Source organism: Benincasa hispida, chromosome 1 (genome assembly GCF_009727055.1).
Source record: "Benincasa hispida cultivar B227 chromosome 1, ASM972705v1, whole genome shotgun sequence".
Taxonomy (NCBI): Eukaryota; Viridiplantae; Streptophyta; class Magnoliopsida; order Cucurbitales; family Cucurbitaceae; genus Benincasa; species Benincasa hispida.
In genome coordinates this window covers 15,264,269-15,276,869 of record NC_052349.1, presented here as the reverse complement: position 1 = coordinate 15,276,869, position 12,601 = coordinate 15,264,269, and the positions used below count along the sequence as shown (strand labels likewise).

The following is a 12,601-nucleotide window of genomic DNA, read 5'->3' as shown; positions in this document are numbered from 1 at the left end:
GTTATAGATCTATATTCTCATAATATTCTATTTTTTCGTAGTGTTTGTTGTCAGATAACAAAGAACAAAGAACAAAGAAAAGAAGGACCATTGTCACTTCGAGGAAAAAAAAGTAACCGCTATTGAATTTGTGAGATAAATTTTATTTACTAGTTTTTTTTTAAAAAAATCCTTTTTTATATTTATATTATGCTAGATATACAATTTTAATTACTTATATATTGATTTTTATTAGTTTTTGAATTTTGGTTATATATTGATGTTAGTAGATCTATCATGTTAACCTTTTTCAATAGAAGTTGAATTCAAGAATATTTATATATTAATGTTAGTAGTTTTAATTGTATTACAACAACAGGCTCCCGACAGCTAGAGCTTTTTATTGTTAATATTTTTATACTGTAATTAATTTTTTTATTGTGTAGTTAATTTTTTTTATTATAATTTATTAAGTTGTACATTATTTTTATGTTTTACTTGAGAAATAAATAATTTTTTTCCTTTAGATCATGATTTTGAATCCAGGACCGATTAATCTTGATGTTCTATATAATTAATTGATTAATCGATTATTAGTTGTATGGGAAAATCGTACCACTGGCGAGATATACTGTAGACGTCAAGAGGTGGTTATTCATCGCACTATCCCACTCCACCCTAGAATACTTACTTCGTACGTCTAGATTTTATGGAGTTGCCAGATTTGGATTCGTTCAGCTAGATTGACATCTCATCACATCACTGATCGAAAGATGGAGGCTTAAGATGCATACATTTCATGTGCCCACTAGAGAGAGCACTATCACTCTATAGGACATAGAAGTATTGTTTGGGTTACCTGTTGATGGCGAGCCAGTTATCAGAGTAATGCACGAAGACTGGCTGAATATTTGTCAACTGTTATTTGGTGTGACCTCCTGCCAATAAAAAAAAAGGATTGAGGTTAAGTTTAACATGGTCAGGAATACAATTTCGTGAACTTGTTGATGATGCAGACGAGGAAGCTGTCATGAGATATATACGAGCATATATACTACAGATGATGGGTGGAAGTCTATTTTTTTTTACAAATTTAGTCATTTCGTGCACTTGATATTCTTGCCATTGTTAACCAACCTCTATGGTGCATGACGATATTCTTGGGGTGGAGCATATTTGGCATGGTTGTATAGACAACTATGTAAAGCAACAAAACCCGACATTCGTGAAATCGTTGGGCCTCTGATACTTTTACAATTGTGGGCTTAGGAATGATTTCCAACAATGACTCCATAGTTCCAGCATGTGAATGATGATCAATTAGCTGGACGAGCCCACGGTTCTCGATATGTTATTTAAATTAAATTTAATCTAATAAATATTTTTATATGACTGATATAGTCAATTTTAAATATAAAATATTAATTTGATAATGTAGGTGAAAAGATAAATTTTGTGCAACTAGGTCAACTACACATGTAGTTAGTCAATATAAATACATGTTTGATTTACTTTAACCTGATCAGGTACATGAATACTGAAGGCAATTGAATTTTTTATACATGTTTTTAATGTACCTGTCTTTAATATTTTTAATATAATATTTTATGTTTTAGATTATTTGGGAGCCTTACAAAGATGTCATGGTTGCCCAATTTCTGTACAAACGACCAACACATAGGATGGACGATAAGCCCTCTCATATGTTTTCACATTAGTGAGTGACATTTGCCTAACAGAATGATCATACAATTTAGTCTCCAACAAATGTCCCATCAGAATGCAATATTGGACTTTTACTGCATGACATCGACCTAAGAACTGGAGATTGGTTTGAAAAAGTTGCACATTTGGTAGTGTGATGGTACTATTGTGCAAGGTTTATTGCAACGTGTATCCAATTGGGCAATTTGGTAGTGATGCAACTCAAAATTACATCAATTGGTACATTTTATTACAAGGTACTACATTACTCGTCCAGGAGCAGCTGTGGGTCATCCGGTACATAATTAAATATTGTCTAATTTTTTTTAATTTAAATTTATTTTAAATATTATCTTTTTTTAAAAAATAATTCACAAAGATCAAACAACAGTCACCTTCGTGATGTTGCAAATGATCCAAATCAGGTCTTTACTATATGCAATAATAACAAGAGCTATATGGAGGAGGTACATTATATGTACGATATACCTATTGCTCCTCCACCAGTTCCTAGCCGTAAGGGACGTGCTCGAGTAGAAGAAGATGAGTTTGATGAGATCAACCACAATATGAAAGAATTGCCTCCTATAACACAGACGTAGAGCCAGACTGGTTATGTTAGCCCAATGATGATGATGCCGCCTTTTAGTTCATGATATTATGATTTAGAGGCAGGTCCACCATCTTCCTACATGCATGGACATGGGCGTGGCCATGAAGAGCATAATAAATATTTATACTATGAAGCGCCTGCAGATGTACAAGAGCTACCAGAGCAACATCTAGAGGAACCAAAGCAACATCAAGAGGAACTAAAGCAATTTAGAGTTCAGAGTCGACGACGACAACCAACTTAAAATTAGCGACGTCTACTTTATGGGACACATTGATTTTTTTATTGTTATTTTTATATAAATGACAAACATTAATTTGTTGTATTGATATAAATATTTTAATTGACATTTTATTATTTTCTAACTATGAGTCATAATTGTAATATGGAAGACAAAAAGATAATTTGTTCAATTATGATGTCTCTTATTGTTAATTTTACTTATTATTAAGAAATACAAGGATATTCTCATTAAAAAATAGAACGATAAACTTGCATAAAATACTTTGTTTAGGGAAGGTAAATGATTAATATTAAAAAAAGAAAAATAAATACATACTTTGTTTAGCCGGTAAATGAATAATATTAAAAAAAAAAAAAAGAATAAAAGGGTCGAATTTGAAAACTCGACCATTGTTGGTCGAATTTTCAACACTCGACAAACAGGAAGTTAAATATTCAACCCTTGACCCACATCCATTTCTTTTTTTAAATCGTAGAGGTCAAATCACAAAACTACAATATTTCTCTAATTACTTTCAAATCTACAATAATTCACTAATTATTTGTCAAACCTACAATATTCATCCAATTTTCCCATGTTTCTATCCCTTTTCTTTCAACAATTTTTTGGGGGAAAAATCTTAAAAAAAAACATTGAGTCAGAAATAAAATACGAGATCAAATATGTTAATTTTGTTAATAAAATATTAAAATGACCTATATTGATAGTTTATATATATAAAGAATCACAAAAATAATAAAATCAAAATACTCTATTACATTTAATATTTGGGTCATTTATGTGTTTCATGCTTCTCACATACGTTTATATATATATATTTATAGAATGAGACATTTAAACTTATCTTTTAGTCAATAATTCATACTTGACGTGAGTCAATTAAATAAGTTTGAAATGTTAATCAACACAAAATTTATAAATGTTCATATAACAATCCCACGAAAATGGGTACATATAAACCTATTTTTTGTTTTTTTAACTGATTTAAAAAAGTAAAGATACTAAAACACAATAAATGTTAACTTTCTAATATATTATTCATATGCATTATTAATAATTGAATCAAAATCTATCTAGATGAATTTGTTGGGATTTAACACACTAGAGGATCTATTTTCATATCTAAAAATGGAAAAGTGTATGGTCATATTATTTGCACATTTTGTTTTGTTTAGTAATATTTTCCTATTTGCACAACAACCTCCATTTTCAAATCCATTTTTCTGCAAAGAATAAATATAAGTAGAAAAAATTAGAAAGAAAGCCATACAAAGTTAAAAAGGGAAATGTATATTTGAGGTGGTCAACAAGAAATTGTAGTTAAATGATTTGGACAGTTTTTCTTATATATGAATAAATCTACTGATTTTGGGTATTTCTAAATTTCAACCAAATCAAACCCTTCCATTTCATTTTACTTCCAATGAGAGTATCAATCATAACCACAACCTACAAAATCTCTCTCTCTCCTCAAGAGAGAGACCTTACTCTGATTGATAATGCAGAAAAGTTTCTAAAAGAGAGAATGAGAGAAAAAAAAGAAAATTAGAGTTTTGTATTCGTATTTTATTCTATTTACGTTATTTATGATGGTAATTCGAGAGTTAAACATTTTTTTCTCTAATAAAATCCGATTTATTCCTCTGTTTGTAAACACACAACTAATATAATAATAGTGAATAACGTAAATCTATATGTTAGATTTTCCTACCATTTACATCTTTTTTGCTTTCTTTATTTGTGGATCACATAACAAGTTTTGTGGATATTGAATCAATCAACAAAAGGGTGCAGCAAAAACAAGCAAGGGAAAGTAGAAAAGACTTACAAAAATAAGGGAAAAAGAAAATTGGAGTTGGGAAAACAAGGTTGAAGCACACTTCTAAGGCACCCAATTGGGGAGTAAAGGACATGTGGACTTATGGGATAGGATCCCTTGTTAGGGACTCCATTTCAAAAAAACTTTATACATTTTTTCTTCAATCACAAGAGTTATCCAAAATGGGAAAGGCCACTAAAACTATAATCAGACTATCATAACTCTTGAAAAGTGGGTTTTGAAGGAATGTTATATAAAAAAATTGAGAAGATGGGATTTTTTAAGAAAATAAAAGGGAAAAGGGATTTCATGGAAGTGTGTAAAGCACAGCAGATTGGTGGTGAAGAAGGCTTCTTCTACTACAAGGAAAAAAAGTGCTTGAGAAAGACATTTTACCAAGAACCATATGAGAAATGCATGATTTATTGAACAAATGAAAGTGATTTTTTTTTTTAAAAAAAAATGCCTCAATATCCCTCTTGTCTAAGCTTTAAAAAAAAGGACCAAATACAAAACCAAAGCCTTTGCTCTTTCTATTCCCTCTACATGAAGTGAAAGACATTTTAATTTCCCTCCACTTCTCTTCTCCAAATGGGGTGGCTCCAATCCCTCTTCTCCCCATTGAAGAAGCTCTGGTTTCGCCTCCATTCTTCGCCCAAAAAACGTAAGTCACTTCCCTTTTCGAACTCGTTTTCATCGCTTACATTCTTTGTATCCTCTCTGTTTCTGTTGGTTTTCTTTTTTCCTTGTGCAATGCCACCATTTTCATATTTTGACCAGCCATTTCCTCCTCTCTTTCTGTTCTTTCACTTGAAAACTATGGGAAAAGAATCTCTTCAACACCCTTTGAAGTTCAAGTTTTTTTTTCTTGTTCATATTTTTTTGGGATATTTAATGCAGGAAGAGGGATATATATTCTGTATGAGGATGTGAAATCCTGTCCTTGTGAAGATGTGCATGTGCTTTGGTCAATATTAGTGGAATCACACACTCCATTCCCACCAAAACAATGAAGCTTTCAAGTTTCAACCTCCTAAATACACAGTTTCCCCACCAATGTACATAAAATATTTATAATGCTTTTACATAATGAAGGGGGAAAAAGAAAAGAATGCCCAGAAATAAAAAGTTTTCCTTCCCCATTTCCATCTTTTTCTTTTTCTTTTTTTTTCCCCTCTCTTCTTCTAAATTTTTGTGTAGTTTCTTACAGTTGATTTGTCCACTTCAGCAGTTGAGGTGGCAGTTGAATTCTAAATTTTATATTTTCAAGTTTGATTCTGATAATGACATGAGACAACTATTGAATAGATGGGACAACCTAAAGATGTTCTTCCCTTAGATATATACTATAATAATACCAATGCCATAAATTTTAATTCATATGAGAATAATGCTTTGTTTATATTTACTATTTCCTTCATAAATTCCTGTAGAATTAAGAGACTAAACTTGGTATATAGACATTTACAAAGGAGAAAATAGAGAGTCAATGATGAATCCAATAGAGGTTTAAAATCTTCATCTTACAATAGAAATGAAATGGTTTGATAAAATCCCCTAAGCTGATAAAGTGTCATTTGCTTCATGATATGGTAAGATGGTAAGGTTGTTCACTAATCCAAATCTACCAAATGAAAGATAATTCCAACAAGTGACTTGTGAACCTAATGAGAGGTTTGGCTCACAAATTTAAAATTGAATTATAAAGGGGAAAAAAATTATTAAGGCCTAACTTTGTTTAATTTGTGTTTGGTTTCTAGGTTTATAATTTACAAGAGTTTGTTTGTAGTTGTGTAAAGAATGAGTTTCATAATGTTAGGCCTCCTATTTAAATGTTTATCTCCAAATGAGCAAAATGAAACCTCTTATTATAAATTTATATAACAAAATGGGCAAAAAAGGGAAATTAAGAGTAAGTTAATTAGAGGGAATGTACTTGGGAGAGAATACAACCCTATCAAATTGGGTGTATATGGCAACATTTTCACTCTTTACTCTCATATTCCTAAATAAAATTGAATAACCAAAAGTCAATCAGTAAAATAAGCTTATAATTTGGGTGGAGATGCGCTGTAGAATGTTGTCCTTAGAGAAGATATGCCCCCACTTACGCTGAGGGTAGAAACTATCTCAATCTATCATATCCTGACTAAGTATCTAAAAACTTCAGTATCAAATCTCTCTCCTATAGTTTCTACCACCATCTTCCATGGAGTAAGACTTGTCTCCTCAATATCTACATCAATAACTCTATTTGGTCAAGTTCTTGCAACCTTGATTCTTTCTAGATCCCAACTCACAAAGATTTGAAACAAAATCAAGCGGCCAATGCAAATCACTGTATATCTCATTGGAAGTAAACAACAATCATAACATTATTAGAAATGCGAAAGCTAATGAAAGAAAGAAAGACTCTTTCTTCAAGTTTCTGTCACATCGAGTAATATTTTAAAAAGAATCAGTTCACAATAAGCCTTCCACAGTTCTACTGTCGAACAATTTTTCAGTCCGGATTTGTATTTTTCATGACATGAAGACCTGCTCTCTGAAAGCATGAAGCAGAGGATATTAAACAAGAAACTTCTCTGCTCGAAATTTTACCATCTAACCAAATGCCTAAACCTGCAAAGTATATAAAAGAAAGTTTTTAGTAACGCTGGTTTTCGTAATGTTTTGTTCAGCAGCAGTGGGGGGCGGGGGGGAACCTTGTAACACAAGTTCTACCCTGCTTCTATAGGATAGAACATCGGACATCATATGGCTCCTCTAGTGCATGTGCAAGGTATTGGGTGTTCAGTTCAGTCAAGACTATCCCAATCCCCATAAAAAATACAGGTTTCCTATCATTCAGTGAGGTAAACAGAATCCTAAGAGGACGCCAACAGTGTATTAACTAAATTTAGATACCACGTCTAGAGTTTGACACATATGGGTACATCACAAGTTATCAATTGGTTAAGATTCAGCTGCCTGTCAGCATCGTCGAAGAACGGAAAGGATAATGAACTTCATTTATCACAAACAATAAGATGAAGGTAATGGAATGCTAAGTATCTCAACGATTGGGAAGGAAAAGCTGTTTACATGATCTTGTAATAAGGTTCTAGAACATGAACTAGCTTTGAGTGGGAGGGTGGTGGGGAATTGGTAAGAGAAAACAGAAAAAACAAATGAGACCACAAAAGACAATTATGACAAGTGAACTGAGGCTCTAGGGCACCTTTATGCTCATGTCTATCTGCTTATTGATATTTAAACAAAATGAAATGAAGTTCATAAACTTTGAAGTGGCATTACCAGAAACCTTGCGAAACTATAAAGCAGATGGTGATGGCCGAGCAACCACACCAGGCAACCATGCTTCCAAAAATTTTTCGCAGTTTTCCGCACGAGACAGGGCAGCAAGAGGAGTGACAGTAATCTGAAATCGAATCACAAGCTTTTAATTCGTGATGCCATATCTTCTACAATGATAAGTTTTATTTTGTAAAGAAAATGATACACACATAGCCTTCTCGTAAATATTTGAAATCTGTATCTTCATCATCAACAGGTGCACCTATTACCTACAAAGACCAAAACTTAAATTTACATTTCCAATTACAAAGTTCTATTTGATGATAAGCTAGGAATGATGAAACAGAACAATCATCAAATTATCCAAAATAGAATAATTCCAACGAGCTTTTTTTCTTAATTAATATCCATGAGTGTCCAGAAAAACTTAAAGAATGAGCAATCCAGAACAAAACAATTCCAATGATGGAACAATGTCTTTTGAGTGCTCGGAACCAGAAGATATCAACATTGCTGACTCTTTTAATTAAAGAATTTGGGTAGAGGGGCAGAAAACCTACCTGCCTCGCAAACAGTTCAGATGATTCATTTGACATATTACATTCCACTGACGATGCTGCTTCCATTGTCATAGTTGACAACATTTTACCTCCTTGAGAGTCGGAAGTAACTCTTCTCCAACCCATTTTGTATATGCTTCGGCCTTGCTTAGTTAACTTGTAACCCTAAATAACGTCCAAAAACCACCCACAAGAGTCACTGCTAAGTGCTAACCACCTCTTTCATAACATGGAAGTATAATAAGCAGTCAACATAATACATTCTACAGCATTACTCAATGTGAAATGGATAGATGTTCACTAGGTGTTAAAATATTTATTACCCTATGACTAGCAATATCTGTTGGAAAATCAATATTCAAGAAACAACTTCGTGGAAAAGTTTGAGCCTTGACGTCAGCTAACATCGCACTTATTATGGGCAAGCAAGCCTCAGCAGCAAGTGTGTAGTCTTCTATACTGCTCCTACCTCCAACCCTGAAGCTCCATAACAAGAAAAGTCAAATGAGTAAAGACTAATAATAAATTAATAATACTGATAATAATGAGATTTACTTAGACTGATAATTAAGAGATGACAGGCCATCTACTGCTCTACAAATCTGTATCTTTCTTCTTCTTCCCGTTCCTTTTTTCCCCTCTTAAGAAAGGAGCCTATCTAAATAGATATTACGTAACAATTAAATGATTAAGTTTACCAATAGAGGAAATCTTTAGACATACCACTCATAAGATAAGGAAATAGAAGGAATGCCATTAAAAAATGCTTCCCGAGCACCAGCTACTGTCCCAGAATACACACTGCAGTTTAAATGAAAGACTGCATCAATAAAGTTACAAAATTCTTTCCAACCACGCATGGAGAATTTTCAATATTGGTCAAAGAATATTGACCTACCTACTTAAATAACCAAAATAGTTACAAGGAAAAATATTTATTAGTTTGTTTTGTTCCAAAGTTTTAGGAATTAATAATTCCAGGTGCTTCAATGTGCTTGACTGCTTGTAGGTTGATGATTTCTTCACTATTCTATTTAAGAGAACATTTTACACGTTAGGCCTATAATTATGAGAGCTCTAATGACTTCCACGTGAGTTGATACTTTAAGTGTAAGCTTTTCTTGCCAACACAAGGGCAAGTAAACATGCATGCTGAGTAGTGAGTACATATTTGATGCTTTAAAATCATTGATAGCTGAACTGTCAAAATAGTTCAATACGAGGGGAAGTATGTAAAGATTTGTCACTAACACATGATAACCGCAGTTGCTACCCATGTTTATGCCACTGACTACCTGCAATTAAAAGTACAATACATAAACAGGCAGGAAGAGCTAAATAAATTTCAACTTTATACACCAACTTCATCAGTGATAACGCTGCAAGATGTGCTAGGATTCAACATAAACTAGTTGTTTGACTAAATCGTCCACATTTACAATTACAGATAAACATCAAATTGAAAAATGGCATTCTTGTGTCCTTAGAAATCCTAACTACTTGTCAGGTTTATTCTCATGTCAAGTGTGTTAAAGTGAATAAAGCACAAATAGCTCAATAGGAAAATATAGTACAGCTAAACCGTGCATTAAAGAGAAAAAGAACAACCATATCAGGAATTGTAGGAAAGAGAGCTTTGGATATTCCCAAAGAAGCACAATCTGCCGGAGTTCCTGCAGAAGCACGAAAGCTTACAACCATGTTAAGTCACTGAAAGCAATATCGGACACCAGCTAGAATGAAGTTCACGTCAATGATAATTGGTTTAAATGAGAAACCTTTCATCAAAAACCCATAGCTTCAAGTTAAATCTATTCGGTTAAAGTATACCTTAAATTATTACTGGGTGAAGAGATATGTAATTGGAGATTGGACTAAAGAAAACATCTTAATATACGTTGATGGTTCTTGTATATTGGTAACGCCCCATTTGAGCATAATTACGGTAAATGTTTCAACCCTCCATCATTTTATCATACTACTATAATATCATAGCTGTGCCATGGGCACTAACTTACAGGTATAAAGAAGACGACTAATTTGTCTAATACATCTGTTAGATAAACCTCTCACTTAAATGGAATTACAGAGGCAGTTAGCTTAACATAACCAACTAAGGGTTTGTTTTGATTGACTAGAGAAAAAAAAGTGTTTTTCAAAAAATTCATTTTTATTTAAACTCTTTTGATAAAAATGGTTCAAAATAAACTTTGAAAGTATTTCAAGAGCAATTTTGAGAGGTAACACTTTGATTTTTTTCAAAATTTTCAAAATTAAATACTTGAAAAATCAAACCAAACACACCCTAGCAGTAGTAACAACAGCTGTGGTTAACTAACTAATAACAGGCAAACAACTAAACAAAATTACATTATCTCCAATACATCTGATAGTAACATTTTTGGGCTAATATGTAGAACATGAGAAAGTAGAATAGCTAAGAATTTAACAATCAGTCTACTTAAGTTTCCAGGTAAGGTACAGATTTCAAATGAACGGATAAAAACATACCAGAAACAGCATAAGAGGTGGTTCCTTCAATTGCCACTCTCTTGACAGAAACAGGATGAAGCCAAGTAATAGATTGGCTAACAGCTGACTTTTCCCTGTATAATGAAAAAACAGCCCCAACAATATCGAATATATATATATATAATTCATATATATTATTGAAAAAAACAAACCGAACCTAGTTGGTTAAGGTAATCTCCTATGGCCTATAATCCAATCCTAATTCCTATCATAATGATTAAAAAGTAAGAACTGTCGACAAAACAGTTCCTTGTATCTCAATTCACGCGATCCAACGGGCATCAACATTCTAAAAGAAAGAAGTTAGCACAACCACTTGCAAAATGGAAAAAACAAGAACCCAAAATGCACAAACAATCAGAACAAATTAGCACCAAACACAAAAGACGAGGGAACAAAATTTCACCTACTATTCCTGTTACACAGATTATGATCATTGGCTTCAAACGAAAACATTCGAAAATTGGGAAGAGAAGAAAGCGAGAGGAGGAAAAGAGACAGAGACGTACGAATCAGGAGCACAGACTTGAACATTGTAAAGCTGAGTGGAGATAAGGACGCGAACTAGAGAGCGAAGACCGGGTGCATCGATTCCGTCGTCGTTGGTGACCATTATCGTCGGTCGACTGTCTGAATCGATGGTGCTGGCTTCCATTTTTGCGCACAGAGAGGGAGCTCGCCGGAGCGACGTAGAAGAAGGAAAGTTTGAGTATGGCCTCGAGTACAGGGAAATGATTTTAAAAGCAAATATTGCAATCTGGAATAATATTTGGTCTTAATGCCCAATCAAAAACCTCGACTGCTTAAAGGGAATAAATCATTCTTTTACAATAAACTTTATTGTATCAATTTGGACTAAGTTTTATTTTGGAATCATTGTATAGAGGCCGCTTTAGAAGAGTCGCATAAAAAGTAATCTAAGTTTCAAAATCAATCAAATTTTGGCTGTGAAATTATAAATTTAACCTTTCTTCCCTTCTCTCTTTTGCATCCTTTTTTCTGTCATTCTTCTTTTTCCTTTTTCCTTTCTTTTTCTCTCTTTCGGACGTTTTCTATTTATGTTGTCCTTTTTTTTCTTCGATCGCCCTCTTTTTCGACGATTTCTTTTGTTTATGTCACCTTCTCTTCTTCTTCTCGAATCAAAGATGTTAGTTGGAGTGTGAATCAAAACAAGAGGAAAGAAGTAAGAATGAGACCAAAAAACGAGAGGAAGAAGCGAGAAGAAGAAGTGAGAGCAAGAATTCGAATGAAGGAAAAAATATTCGAAGGAAGAAACTACAAAATTGATGAGGAAAAAACTAGAGGAAGAATTCAAACGAAGGGAAAAAATTGCATCAAGAATAAGAGGAAGAAGCGAGAGGAAGGAATGAGAAGTGAAAGGAAAAAACAAGAATTCGTTTGAGTGTTGGGCCCTCGCACGCAGTATGGGGACAATATGGTACTTTCCCACACGACTGACATAAGCAGAAGACCATTTTTTGAACAAATTTGAATTTTGGGTCAAATTTTACTTGGTAGGGGCCTTCCGTATAAAAACCCCTTTTAATGTCATCAAATTTGAACATACATTCTCAAAATTCACAAAATTAAAAAAAAAAAAAATTGGTTCTCTAAATAATTTATCAATTCCATACCGTATAAATGTTCTATAGTTTATTAAATGTATAAGAGATTACTTTTTTAACGGCACTTTTAGTGAGAATTTATTAATGATAAAATCGTCCAAATTAATATAATTTAACAAATTGCAAATCTATGATCAAAATTGATTTTTTTATAATAAAGAAAAAGGAATAAGAAAATGAAGATGAAGTATACAACTTGGTTTCTTTTAGGAATTTAAATTTGGCCTC

The 12,601-nt window shown here is 32.9% G+C and overlaps 1 protein-coding gene across 1 annotated transcript; it reads right to left on the bottom strand.

Moving 5' to 3' along the window:
* Positions 1–6,673: 6,673 nt before the first annotated feature.
* Positions 6,674–11,584, bottom strand: LOC120068808 (5'-nucleotidase SurE). Its single transcript, XM_039020443.1, has 10 exons — positions 11,258–11,584; positions 10,728–10,822; positions 9,825–9,889; positions 9,468–9,511; positions 8,940–9,017; positions 8,540–8,693; positions 8,217–8,381; positions 7,866–7,925; positions 7,657–7,780; positions 6,674–6,981 (listed from the first exon to the last, which is right to left on the bottom strand). The coding sequence occupies exons 1-9, from the start codon at positions 11,401–11,403 to the stop codon at positions 7,673–7,675; spliced, it is 915 nt and encodes a 304-aa protein (XP_038876371.1). The 5' UTR covers positions 11,404–11,584; the 3' UTR covers positions 6,674–6,981; positions 7,657–7,672.
* Positions 11,585–12,601: the final 1,017 nt, after the last annotated feature.

Excerpts from the sequence above, each read along its gene's own strand:
- LOC120068808 (XM_039020443.1), bottom strand. The coding sequence starts at position 11,403 with ATGGAAGCCAGCACCATCGATTCAGACAGTCGACCGACGATAATGGTC. Across the intron at positions 9,512-9,824 it reads TTCCTACAATTCCTGATATG|GTAGTCAGTGGCATAAACAT; the intron begins GTTGTTCTTTTT and ends TTTTAATTGCAG. Across the intron at positions 7,926-8,216 it reads CTGAACTGTTTGCGAGGCAG|GTAATAGGTGCACCTGTTGA; the intron begins GTAGGTTTTCTG and ends TGGTCTTTGTAG.